Source organism: Acyrthosiphon pisum, chromosome A3, assembly GCF_005508785.2.
Source record: "Acyrthosiphon pisum isolate AL4f chromosome A3, pea_aphid_22Mar2018_4r6ur, whole genome shotgun sequence".
Lineage (NCBI taxonomy): Eukaryota > Metazoa > Arthropoda > Insecta > Hemiptera > Aphididae > Acyrthosiphon > Acyrthosiphon pisum.
This window is the reverse complement of record NC_042496.1, coordinates 2,712,001-2,725,549: the sequence shown is the minus strand read 5'-3', so window position 1 is coordinate 2,725,549 and position 13,549 is coordinate 2,712,001. Positions and strand designations below refer to the sequence as shown.

Sequence of the window (13,549 nt, the reverse complement as noted above, 5' to 3'; positions counted from 1 at the left end):
AAGCGTTTATTGATTATTTTCACTTTTTAATACGAAAATAATACCTAAGATGGAATATAAATTTAATATGTTCTTAAGGGATATAAATATGCAATCAGCATAAAACATAAAACACACAATATTTAAAATAATACATTTATAGTTTAGAACATTGAAGTCTGCATTTAGACTAAGTTTATAATATTATAATATATTAAAAAATTAATAACTTAATACTATACAAATAATAACAATTATAATTGTGGTTTAATTTTTAACTAAAATAAAATATTTAAAATTCTATAATGAATCAAAATAGGATAGCCGGTCCCAAAATATTAAAAGTTTGTAATGCCTCTATACCTCCATGTAAACTGCATACTTTTGGGTATTCTTTTTTCACCAAAAATCTACAAAACTTTCTTACTTTATTTATTTGATGTAAATTGTCGACCACTATTAATACACTACCTCTATTATTAACTAAAGCACTTAATTCTGGACTAGGCGCTAAATCAAAATTTTCATCTTCAAAGTCTTCCTCCTTAATAGGAATATTTAAACTACCTGGTATACACTTTTCTATGTAACATCCTTGTTCTCTAGCGTCTACAACCAGAAATTTTTGACTTGACCTTTTTAATTCTTGCAAATCATAAACACTAATTCTAGGACTAAATTCTTTTTGCAATACTTCATAGATTAAACATGGATCATGCTCTCGTGTTTCAGTTCTCAACTCATATTTTCTAAATGTTATTGACCTTGGTGTTACATCATTAAACTTAGATGATTCTAAAACGCATTTCTCAATGTCCACTTCTGGTAGGTCTGAAAACAATAATATACACTCATTAAACCCAGAATTTAATAATGTACTACGTAACTGGGAAAGGATTGATAGTCCTACAAATAATGGATACGACGAATCACCTAATAAGAGTTTATCCCAAAGGTGAAAAATTTTATGCATGGGAAACACATGCGAGAACATTGTTAAAAACCAAGGTATAGCAAATAAATCTGGTATGAAACCTTTGTCATCTAAGTGATTTGCTAGTTGAGGGTCGTGAAATGCAATTAAATGAAATAGCTTTATTAAATATTCTCGAATTACAGCAGAGTTGTCTCGTAAAAACACATCGTTCAAATATTTTTTTACAAATGCTGTTAAACAAGCATAGGCTACATGTTCTTTGCAAAAATTTAAATAAACAAATGGAGCACACAATGAATCTAAACCTTGCCAATAAACATATTCGGGATGACTAACAAGCCACGCTTTTAAGACTCTTTTTAATTTTTTATGCGCTACTGAAGACGATAGTAAATCATTGTACTGATGGCATCTTGGTATATCAACTTCGATTTGTCTATCTGTTACACCAGCAGTTTCTTTATCTATAGACAAATAAGTATTTTCTGTATCACTGCAAACATTCAACAAACATGCCCAAATTTCTCCTCTGAAATATGGTGGAATATCTTTCTTTGCTTCAATGAGTAATTTATCCAATTTGAAAGGATAAGACGATAACAAACGATCAAACAAGACAATTCGATGAAACTGATATTCAGTGTCTTTTTCACGAATAACTAATGGTAACTTATCAATAGTATCATCACAATCTTTAATTTGATCAATTAATGGATCATAATCTGTTATTTTGAGATGTTGAAGCCTATTTACCAAAAGGTCTAAAGATAGCTCAATTATCTGTAGGTCTAATAAACAACTTTGGTTACGTGCATTGCCATACAATGTTCCTTCAAGGATGATAAGTCGAGGTATAAGTAAAATAGATGATTCGTTTCTTAATAAGCCTTTTTTTTTTAATGCCCATTCAACATCTCCACCCGCTAGTTTCCACAAATAATAGACTTGGTTCAGTTTCATTTGACGCAATGGGTGTTTACATGAATAACATTTATTTGTTAATATTTTTGAGTACTCATAAAGAGAAAATATCTTATGATCATATAACTCTTTTGGACACATTCTTTTAGTAACATCCATACAAATACATTTACTAAGAAAGTCTTTCAATTCACTGGGCAATGATTGATACATTGTCAAACGGCCCATTTCACGAGCAAGTCTCATCACAACATCTGTACAATGTGTTAATGATAATATTTTCCGAATTATCTGACTAAGCTTGAGTGTTGGCCAAAGTTGTGCACCCAGCAACAATTCTAAAATAATAATACCCAATGACCAAGAATCTGTCTTAGGACCAGATTTATTTGAAGCTCTATCTAGAACTAACACTTCAGGTGCAGTATATTTTAGTTTTCCAATGGGAAAAGTAATATTTTTACCACTATTTGTCATATAATAAATCCCATAGTTAAATAGTTTAACATTATCTTCATCATCTAATAATATGTATTGTGGAGTTAAAAATCGATGCACTAAACCATTATCATTTAAATAAGACAAGGCGGACAAAATCCTATGAGTCCAACTTAGTACTTTTTCCAACGGTATTAGTAATGAATAATTTTTTGATTCAGTCCATAGAGATCGATTGAAATATTGAGAGACCAAAATGATGCGTCCATGCTGTTTCCGAATAAAGTCCAAATGTGACACTAAATTTGGATGATTTAACGTCCTTAGTTTTTGAGCATATCCTAAAATTGTAATAGAATTGGGAGTTAACGGTAAACCGTTAGCACCACAAGACTCTGAAGTATGTTGAGCAGCAAATAAAGTTTGAACACCAAACAATGGAGGAACAGGAGCATCCACACAGTTGCAAGTCATGATAAATGTTTAATGGAATTTATCTAAAATAAATTTAAAAAGATAAAATAAATAACATCGATCATAACAAAATAAAAAATAAAAAAGATATTATAATATGTATCTACATTAAACTGTCTTCTTTTTTTATAAAAATGTCTTTAATTACTTAATAAAACTTGTTGATTCATAAAAACAATTGATACAAATGTGAGTTTTAATTTTGTCTTAAAGCAATCTGCCTATAGAAATATATAACTTACATAATATTTTTGAAAATACGTTGCATTTCATTTCATAAAATTAAAAAAAAAGCATAGCCTAAATGATTTTTTATTCACTAATACACTTGTATATAATTTATAATTGTAATTTATATTATAACTACAGTTCTCATTATAAATGATTACACAATATCTATTCAGTATCCATGCAATTCTTATTTAAATAATATTTTTATGCCTAATTAATTTTATGTTTTAAAAAATAAATACATACTTGATGTATATTGTAATATTTTACACACGTTACACACCTAACTACTAAATACCTATTTTTTTTTTTGTTTAATAGATTGTAAAATTATATTTTATTATTTGATTTGATTTTATGTATAGTCATTTTCCATTTTTTTTAATCCAAGAAATGGACATAAATTCCTTAACTTGCTTTTAATTTTAGTTAAATTGCATCCATATGAAACGCCTTGAGACTAAGTATATTGTATATATATCTAGCAGTACAAACAATATTCAAGATAACTCAGAACATGTAATTTGATATTATAATTGTTATACTTACAAGTTACAAGGAACATGTATTATAATTTATTGTAAATTGTATTTATTAAAAATAATATTGTACTATCCACTACTGAAAATACCAAGTTCAAACTTCATACAGTTAAGTTGATATAATATTGAGTGTCTTGTTGATTCAATTTTTTTGAATACAACTATCGAACTATACAATTAAGCAAATTACAAAATAATACAACTTTTGTCTTTTATCAAAAATCAAAATATATTATCATTGTGATGCTTAAACACAAAATAGAGGAGATAAGGTGATAACACTTTCCTATCTCCCTTCTTTTTATCACAAATTCATTGTTTTTATCACACTACGTCCCCTTTTGAGGTTATGTTGGTTTTCTGACATGTGTAATTTTTAACAACAAATTAACAAAATACAAATTGAAATTTCGGACATGTAAACATAATATTAAATATTGTAAAATTGTTAGAAATAAGAATTAAAAAATGTGTACGATGAAATGGGACATGATCAAAACGATCGGCGATGAAGACGCTGTGGACGATGTCTCGTCGGATTCCGATGTCGAAGTCGAAGTAAATTTAGACCGATCAATCGATTCAATCGTGCTAAGTGTTGAGATTTTTAATGATGTTTGTTTTCAGCACCAACCGAAAAAACACAAGACCAAGGGCGATACGTATTTTGATGATGAATTCAAGTTCTTGAACATGGCTTCAGAATATAATCACGACACGTGGGATGATCTACAAAAATATATAAAACGTAAAGGTACCAATAGGACTGATGAAAAAATAGAAAAATCTCGTAGATATGTGAAGTCTTTTGTAAGTGTTCTCATTTATGATTTTTAATTGTTTCAAATATAACTAATGTGTTTTTTTTTTCAGCTACCAGATGTTACTACCGAAGAGCATGAAGATTACAAGGAAGAGTCAGATTGTGATTCGTTATCTGAAGATGAACTCAAAAAAGGTAATGTGCCAACAATTTATAGTTTTAACATGAATTTCATTTTCACAGTCTGTTTATTCTTCAGATGGTATCAAAGATAGACAAAAATTGGTTGGTAAAAGAAATAAAAAAAAGAAAGAAGTTGAAGAAAATAAAAATGAAGTAACTGTTGAAGATGAAGAAGAATTTTTTGAGGACGCTCCACCATTTGAAGAAAATGCTTCGTTTTATCAAATGAACATTTCAAGACCTTTGATGAAGGCTATAAGTGCATTGAACTATGTTCATCCGACACCTATACAAGCAGCTGCAATACCAGTGGCTCTCTTAGGAAGAGATATTTGTGGTTGTGCGGCTACTGGTACTGGTAAAACAGCAGCTTATATGCTACCCATTCTCGAAAGACTTTTATATAGGCCCAAAGGTTTTACTCCTATTACCAGGTAAATCAGTTTTGAATAGTATTACAATTTTTAATATATAGTTAATTTTAGTATTGTATTAGAGTTTTAGTATTGGTACCAACTCGAGAATTAGGTGTACAAGTATACCAAGTTACAAAACAACTTGCACAGTTTACATCAGTTGAGGTTGGTCTTTCTGTTGGTGGCTTAGAACTCAAAGTGCAAGTAAGATAAATACATATTATGTTATGTTGATGTATGTTTTTATAACCATTCTCATTTTCAGGAATCAATTTTACGTAAAAACCCAGATGTTGTTATAGCTACACCTGGTCGTTTGTTAGATCATTTACAAAATACTCCTTCGTTTTCATTAGCAGACTTAGAAGTATTAGTATTGGATGAAGCTGATAGAATGTTAGATGAAAACTTTGCTGACCAAATGAAAGAAATTATTAATATGTGTGCTCGAACCAGACAGACAATGTTGTTTTCAGCTACAATGACTGATGCTGTTAATGATCTTGCTACTGTTTCTTTGAGCAAACCAGTTAAAATATTTGTAGACAGTAATACAGATGTTGCTTTTAATTTAAGACAAGAATTTGTAAGGTATACAAACATAGTTTAAATTAGAAGCCATAATAATTGAGTTAATAATTTAAATAAATACTCTTTATTGGCTTTAGATTACGTCAAGGAAAAGAACAAGACCGAGATGCAACATTAGCTGCTTTAGTATGTCGAACGTTTAGAGATCATACTATGATATTTGTTAGAACTAAAGCTGATGCACATAGAGTGAAAATTTTACTTGGACTTTTTGGCCTTAAGGTAAATTAATAATGGTGAATATTAGACTTCTTTAACAATATATTTATTAACATCTATATTGTTTTGTGTGATATTGGATCAAGACATCGAAAAGAAAAAAATTTAGTATCAATATCTCTGTCACTTAAACAAATTGTTTTTAAAATATATTATACAAGTTCATTGGCGTTAAAATCAGTTGGTTTCTAGTAACCCGAACACCCAATAGCCAGGGGCCATTAATTAAAAATTTATTTCAATTACGAGTATCGATATCTAAATTTCCGAAAAAAAGTACTCGATATCAATATTGTTGAAGAAGCCTATTAAATATTATTATTTATTTATAATTCACAATTGATGTTCCACAAGGCTGGAGAATTACATGGAAATTTATCTCAACCTCAAAGATTGGAAGCATTACGACAGTTTAAAGATGAAGAACTTGATTTATTAATTGCCACAGATGTTGCTGCTCGTGGATTGGACATTCGAGGAGTGAAAGCTGTAAGTTCATTTATTTAATATACATTTATATGTTTCATATTATTAAATATTTAGGTTATAAATTATACTATGCCACCAACTGTTGAACATTATATTCATCGAGTTGGCAGAACAGCTAGAGCAGGACGATCTGGTGTTTCTGTTTCTATAGCCAGTGAACAAGACCGTAAAGTACTTAAAGAAGTGATACGAAAAGCCAAGAATCCAGTAAAAAATCGTGTTATTCCTATTGGTATGCATATTGTATAGTTATTGGTTACGATAGGAAATATTAATATTATAATAATAATAATCTTATCATAAACTATTCAATTATTATTTTTAAATTATCTATGCATTCTAGAAATTTTGGATAAATATAAAGAGCGTGTAGATTCACTTAGAAATGAAGTTAAATGTATAATGACTGAAGAGTATGAAGAACGGCAAATGAACCGAACAGAAGAATTTGCTGAAAAAACTGAAAAAATGGCAAAAACTAGTATTGGTACTCTTATTAAAAAAAAAGATGAAAAGAAAAGAGATTGGTTCCAGACACAAAAAGAGCGAGGAGAAGCTAAAAGTAAGTTATTAGTTTGATATACATTATACTATATTTAGAACAGACTGCCTACACGTATCACTACTAAGGGTTAGGTGCTCTGGTGTGACGAGCAAGTTTGTCTGATTTGTGGGACAGTCTTAGTGGGAATTGATACGTGAACAACGTCAAGTTTTTGACCTTCGCCTGTTTTGTTCTTATTCTAAATAGAGTATAGTTTTATAAATGCATTTGAAATTTCAATTTCCTATTTATAATAATATTGATGATTAAAAAGAAATTCTGTATTTTTAGAAAGATCAAGGGAAGCTTTTTCAGCTAAAATAGAGAAAAATATAAAAAAGAAAAAGAAAAATACAGAAGGAGACGTTAATGAAGAAGAAGAAATTGAAAATCAAAAGAAAATGCAGAGAGTTGCTAATTTCCAAGCTAGAAGTGCAAAAAATAAAATGAAACCTAAGAAAATGAGTGCCATGTCAGATTTTGGTCAAGGTTTGTGGAGTGTTAATTTTTTTGTTCTTTATATATTAAATATGTAATGTTTCTAGGAGGTAAATCTTCTTCGAAGTCTGCTAGTGGTAAGCAAAAGAAAGGTGGTTCTGTTTTTGACTCCCAGTTTACAGACGTAAGCAAGTCTGGCGTTAAAAAGTACAGATACGAGTAAGTGTTAATATTGACTAATATTGAAAACCGCTTAATCTTTGTTCATTTAAATTTATATATTATAATATAATTTTCTTTACTATTAGGGCAAATCAAGCTAAAAGGATGTTGGCTAAAAAGAAATCTGCATTAAATCAAAAAAATCAAAAAGCAAAATCTACATCTTCAAAAAATCCAAATTCTCAAGGAAGAGGCGGTGTAAATGGTGGACGGGGAGGAAAAGGTGGAAGGGGAGGAAAGAGAAGATGAGGGTATAATTATAGAAACTGACAATTTATATTATTATTATTATTTACTTTGTATTTATCTAAAAAAAAAATGCATACAGTAATTATATACTTATTATACTTGTATATTTATTTTATTTAAATGTAGCTATTTACATTTGGCCAATCTACATATAAATCCTTAATCACTGCATTGACTATATTACTCTATGCTTTCAATAAAGCATAATTAGGGTTACCAGATTTTGAAATTACCAAACCTGAACATCATATTGATTATTGAACAACCTTTTTTATTTTTTTTCTTATATGGAAATAAATATATTCTTTTTTTTATTTAAATAGTTATATCAAATAAAATTTTTATTCCTTATTACTGTTAATTGTTATGACTAATATTGATGCTTTTTGTTTGAATGAATTTTGAAAAATAAAAGAGGATAAAACCAATAATATACATAATATAAACTATCATTTTTAACTTAGTATACAAATAATTTATTTCTTTTCCTGTATAGATTATTGTGGAACCAATATTCTAGTTTATATTTAAAATAAAAATAAAATAGACCTATTAACTTAGTTAATATATCTATGGGTTTTATCAAGTATCAATGACCTTCCACCTACCTACCTTCTTCTCTACAACGTGGTTCCACCTTAAGTCATATACTATAACTAGATAAGTATAATCTATCACAGGCTTCAGTCTATACCACGGATTTAGATGTAATCACAGATATAAATAATATATAATATATTATTAAACATATCTGTGGAATAAAATATTAATCATTTAAGTATTAAATAAGAGCATATTTTCTTATGCCCGTATTTTTTATATCTTTAGGGCTTAGAGGGGGTTGTGTGATGATGCAAACGCTTGTTTTTAAAAAGAAAAATCACCTTTTTTTCTATACATTGCTGAGCAGAAAATTACTATAGAAATATTAATGTGTCTAAAACATATTTTTGAGTTATTATTTTCATAATTAAAGAAAAAAAGGGGGCTGAGCGTCCTGGTAAATCCCTTTTTATATAATTATAAAAATAAAATGAAGTAGGTACCTAGTACAAACTCTTCGCCGTATTATTTGAATTTCAAATTAATCATTCCATACTTTACATAATTCTTGGGTCTTACCTATAAATATTTTAATTTTTGTAAAAATCTATTTTTTATCGATATCCAAGTCCTTAATATTAGTAATATCTACAAAATTAAAAAGATGACTTGTTACAGTTTTCAAAAAAGATGTGATAATATTAACTAGTAAGTAGTAAGTATTGTTATTAAGTAAACACTAAGTAGAGTTGTTAAAAATATTAATGAATGTTATTTGTTATTGAATTTACTATTACACATTTAAGTACCTATTTTTGGCAAAAGAGAATTTAGGATATTAGTTGTAGTAAGAATTCAAGGATCAAGTAAATATTTTTTGAAAAGTTATGGTTCAAGTTGAAATTTTAAAATTTAAATATATTTGATCAAGCTTACTTTTTCAGTTTCAATCTCTGTTCACATCCTCTTTCCAGAGACACACATGAACAATTTGTTTTTTATTATAACTTATAACCACCCACTAGCTGTATTTTATCTTATCAGAATTCGCAACAATACCAGCTGTTATCTAAACAACAAATCATGCAATAATACCATACTATATTGTTATTACCACGAACCAAGATATACCTTATATATATATATATATATATTAGTCCGTGGTTATTACCTTATTCGTAATCAGTAATCACAATCATAATAATAGTAATAATTTATTATTATTATTCAAATCAAAAAAATATAATTTGCTAACCTTGGCATCGCAGTTTGCAGTGACAAGTGCGCAAAGATGTTTACCAACAACCTTCCGTAGTCATAAGTACATCTAATTATTTTATTAAAAAAAACAGTGATGGCTAGTGGTCCCAATTCCATAACCGTACCCCGTGATATGGAGAAGAAAAAATCACCTCAGTTAAGTTTCAAAAGACGAACAGTTGTTGCCAACTCGGATTCGGTAAATTTATTACTAGATATTTATAAACTCAAAATTAATACTGATGTTTGGACCGTAGGATGCTAGTGTAGACAGCAACACACCTTCAGTAGAATCAAAAGATGATGGTTTTATTTATCATAAAAGGAAACTTGGACGAGAACCAGGTAATTGTACAAAATAGATGTAGGTAGTGAGTATGGATACAGAAATATTTTATCAATATATTGGGGTGTTTTCATTTGTGTTATTTAATATGATAATATTTGAAATGTATACAGGAATATAAAAAAAATATATTTTAACAATATGTACAGTTAGAGTTTTAACAAAAGTTGTTTGATAACTACTTCTGTAATTTTATTTTGATAGGTTCCAAAAAAATTATTCGTCGTGGTACAGAATGGGAGATAGTTGAAGGTCTAAAAGATGGACAAAGATATGACAAAAAACCAGACATCTTTAAAGGTTATTTACACAAGAAACGAAAGTGGCCACTTAAAGGATGGCATAAGGTTTAAAATGTTGTTTTATTAAAATAATTATATTTCATTTCATACAATAATGATAACTGTAAACCAAATTTTCAGCGTTATTTTGTGTTGGACAAAGGAATATTAAAATATGGTAAAAATCCATTAGACATGTCTAGAGGTAAAATTCATGGTCAAGTTGACATTGGTCTATCTGTAATATCTACTAAATATCAACGGAAACGATTAGACATTGATGCTGAAGAATTCATTTACCATTTAAAAGTGAGTACTTCCATATTTGTTTTTAAAGGTATCTATCTAATTTAATTTAGGATAAATATATATGTATTAGTTTGCTGCGAGTAATATTATCTGTACCTTATGATAAGATATAACTTAATTTAGTTAATTAAAACTGATCTCAGAAAATCACAATTGTGTATCATAAATTCATATTGTTATACTTTTAGGTGTGAAATAAAAATTAATGGAGAGAATAAGATATTATACTTATCTCATGGGGTGTAGGATTACACTGCTTAAACTACCGGTTGATCCAATTACCTATCGTATAACACTATTAACGTTTGTATATTATATTTTTTATACAATTTTTATTTGATAAAAACCCACATTTTTCCAATTAAATTGTTTTATTATTTTTATTGTTATCATTTAAAAAAAAAAATTCCTCATTCAAGTAGAATATTTTTTGGTGACTTCAATGTAAAAAAATGTGTGGTATGTGGATGTCGCTCTGCTGTACAATAGGTTACAAGTGGGTCACTGTAATGGATAGTGTTAAATTTTAATTCAATGATATAATATTATTGTATAAGAAAAACGATTCTGACTAAAGACAGCCTATGATATCACTAAGTACCTATATTTGATGATATTATTGTGAATAAAATAATTTAAGTGAAATCTTTTTTTCAAATTTCAATCCTTAGCTATAAAAGTTGAACATTTTATAAATTTTTAACTACAAAATAATTATTGAATTTTAAATTTGATAAATTTTGCCAAAATTTATAACGGATTCCCCTGAAATTTTTTACAACTTGAAGTCCTAATTTAAACTGCTTCAAATACGTTAAAATAAGTATTACCTATAATAGTATAAAATATTCTTATAGTACATTTTCATTTCTAATTACACAATAAACATGTGCAACTAATAAATTATTATATTATGTATCTACCCTTTATTATTTTAACAATATTCTTTTATAGCAAATTTATTTACAATTATTTACAATTATTTAAAATGTTATGAGTTTTAAAATTTGGTTGTGTTATCATAATATTATGTGGTAACACGGCAAAATATTTCCACATAATAAATTTAATATACATGTAATAGCACCTTCAATATAGATAATTATGGTTGTATTTAAAACGTATTATCAAACAAGAAAATTTGAACATGATTAACCGTGATAGTTATACAGACATTTATCTCACTTATATAATCACAGATTGCAACTGATGTGAGACTTATATTTTATATTCCCATTTCCTTCACAATTTAAAAAAAAATAATAGAAAAATGATAATTACGCAACTAAAATTATATTATTTTCAACCACATATTAATAAAAATAATTTTTTTCCAAACTAATTTTCCAAAGTTTTTTATCAAATATATTTGATAATAATTAGTAGATATTCAAAAAAAAACTCAATATAAATTCGGGGGAGGCTTTAAAACATTTTGAGGGATCTTGACCAAAACCTTGCTACACATAAACGTGTTGCTTACCAACCGTACTAATCTTACAGGCTAATGACCTCAGTTGTTGAAGCCTTTATCTAATAATAATGAATAAAAATTCCTAATTTTCAGATTATCATTTAAAAATCTATTTACTATCCAGATCTTAACTAATGAATGAATTTTTTTAAGAACCTTCTATTTTTAAATTTATTAAGGACAAAGTTTGTTATTATAAAGTATAAGGTATTTAAATACTATGTATAAACGATATACGTTTAATTAAATTATCTTAAAATATATAGTTGATTATTGATTGAAGAACAAAAATATATTATTTTAATATTTTTACATCTACTCTGGGATTGATGTAGTTATAAATTAGACAATTTAGAATCAAAATAAAGCCACTTTATTATACTTAATGACATTTAAGTTTTAGTTTCTGAGTGGAGCAATGAATGTATTGATTTTATAATTATGTGATTTTTTTTTTTTTTTCATTTTTTGTTTGTCATCACCATTTGGGGCAGTAACACTTCTTCGATTACTTTGAAGTATTTTGTTCGATGGGAAAGTGAGTCTGTTTGGTGCTTTGGTGAGGTCTAAATTTAAAATGCCTAGTATTTTACAAAAGCGCCGAGAAAAACAAAATAAAATTTAAGGAAAAACGAGAAATTTTATGCAAAATCGATTTTGGTTTTTGGTGTAACTCTAAAACAAATGACTGCAAAATACCTAATGTAAGTACAGTTGATCAGTACACACTTGCCCACCATTTTCCTTTTGTTGTCCATGATTTAAAAATTTAATATAAGATTCCTTGTATGTTTTTCTACTGTTAACAATTGTAACAATTGTAACAATTGTAACAAATCAAAACATTTTCCGGAAAGTAAACTTCATTTTTTATGAGCGTTTCAATATCAAATTTTTACGTCATTGGCATATTCACTCGTTTATTAATAAATCTTTATCGAACAATTTTCCTCTTTTGCTGTAAACCATATTAACCGTGGATACTTAAAATATTCACCAAACATCTATTTCATCATTTTCCATAAATGATAAAATGTTCAAAATATTTTGACTAGATTTGTTCTATTAGACATTTTATATTTTATATTTTTTTAGTTTCTTTTTCTATAAATGCCAACAAACTTTTTTTCGTTATGTGAAATGTTTGAATATTTAATTCAAGGTTCCTCATAATTTATTATAACAGCAGTTGAGAAATATTTAAGTTGTATACGCAAATTTTTTTCTTTAAGAATTTAAAGGTTAAATTTTGACATTGTCGGAAAAAATAAGAAGGTAAGTGAATGAATTATAGGTACTGTAGGTTACAAGTAATGGAATAAAATTTGAATTCAATGATTTAATATCATTATATTTTTACAAAAAAATAACTTAAATTCTTATTCTTTGTCATTTAATATACAGTGTGTCCCGTTTTAAATGTACCACTAAATATCTCAGCCCGATAATCTTAGATTGAAATACGGTTTGCTGCAATAGCTAAGGGGTACTGAAGTACACATTTAAGGGCAAATTTCAAATTTTTAACTCTTGTAGTATGCGCATGCCCAATACAAATTTTTTTTTTTTAAATTGCAACCCCTATTTTTGTCACCAGATATGGATAGATTATTTTATTCTAATTAATTTTGATCTATTGACCATAATTCTAAACCTAAAATTGAATGAGTTACAGCTTTTGGAAATTTTAAAATCATTAA

General features: G+C 27.6%; 3 protein-coding genes across 6 annotated transcripts in view; 2 read left to right on the top strand and 1 right to left on the bottom strand.

The window, feature by feature from the left end:
- On the bottom strand, nt 1–9,235 carry LOC100161361 (TBC domain-containing protein kinase-like protein). 3 transcript variants are annotated; one of them, XM_003242376.4, is made up of 2 exons: nt 9,116–9,235; nt 1–2,772 (listed from the first exon to the last, which is right to left on the bottom strand). In XM_003242376.4, exon 2 carries the CDS (start codon nt 2,747–2,749, stop codon nt 290–292), a length of 2,460 nt encoding a protein of 819 aa, XP_003242424.1. In that variant the 5' UTR covers nt 2,750–2,772; nt 9,116–9,235; the 3' UTR covers nt 1–289. The 3 variants fall into 3 exon arrangements, with proteins under 3 accessions (XP_003242424.1, XP_008179962.1, XP_029347275.1); XM_008181740.2 differs by lacking the exon at nt 9,116–9,235 and adding an exon at nt 3,530–3,857; XM_029491415.1 differs by lacking the exon at nt 9,116–9,235 and adding an exon at nt 3,227–3,243.
- Nucleotides 3,883–7,740, top strand: LOC100166856 (probable ATP-dependent RNA helicase DDX27). The gene is made up of 13 exons (XM_001943616.5): nt 3,883–4,080; nt 4,150–4,332; nt 4,396–4,480; nt 4,545–4,902; nt 4,965–5,088; nt 5,150–5,475; nt 5,553–5,697; nt 6,049–6,183; nt 6,238–6,415; nt 6,527–6,745; nt 7,019–7,216; nt 7,273–7,384; nt 7,474–7,740. The coding sequence occupies exons 1-13, from the start codon at nt 3,991–3,993 to the stop codon at nt 7,634–7,636; spliced, it is 2,316 nt and encodes a 771-aa protein (XP_001943651.2). The 5' UTR covers nt 3,883–3,990; the 3' UTR covers nt 7,637–7,740.
- A 189-nt stretch (nt 9,236–9,424) lies between the features above and the next one.
- Nucleotides 9,425–13,549, top strand: part of LOC100163490 (oxysterol-binding protein-related protein 6) — a 20,998-nt gene continuing 16,873 nt past the window's right edge. For both annotated transcript variants that reach the window (XM_016801947.2, XM_001942874.5), the window contains exons 1-4: nt 9,425–9,638; nt 9,697–9,784; nt 9,990–10,132; nt 10,208–10,375. In XM_016801947.2, coding sequence (XP_016657436.1) covers nt 9,534–9,638; nt 9,697–9,784; nt 9,990–10,132; nt 10,208–10,375 — 504 coding nt within the window. In that variant the 5' untranslated portion in view covers nt 9,425–9,533. The remainder of the gene's footprint in view (nt 9,639–9,696; nt 9,785–9,989; nt 10,133–10,207; nt 10,376–13,549) is intronic.

Coding starts and splice junctions, on each gene's coding strand:
- LOC100161361 (XM_003242376.4), bottom strand. CDS start 2,749: ATGACTTGCAACTGTGTGGATGCTCCTGTTCCTCCATTGTTTGGTGTT.
- LOC100166856 (XM_001943616.5), top strand. CDS start 3,991: ATGTGTACGATGAAATGGGACATGATCAAAACGATCGGCGATGAAGAC. Junction 4,481..4,544: donor TGAAGATGAACTCAAAAAAG/GTAATGTGCCAA, acceptor TTTATTCTTCAG/ATGGTATCAAAGATAGACAA. Junction 7,385..7,473: donor GTTAAAAAGTACAGATACGA/GTAAGTGTTAAT, acceptor CTTTACTATTAG/GGCAAATCAAGCTAAAAGGA.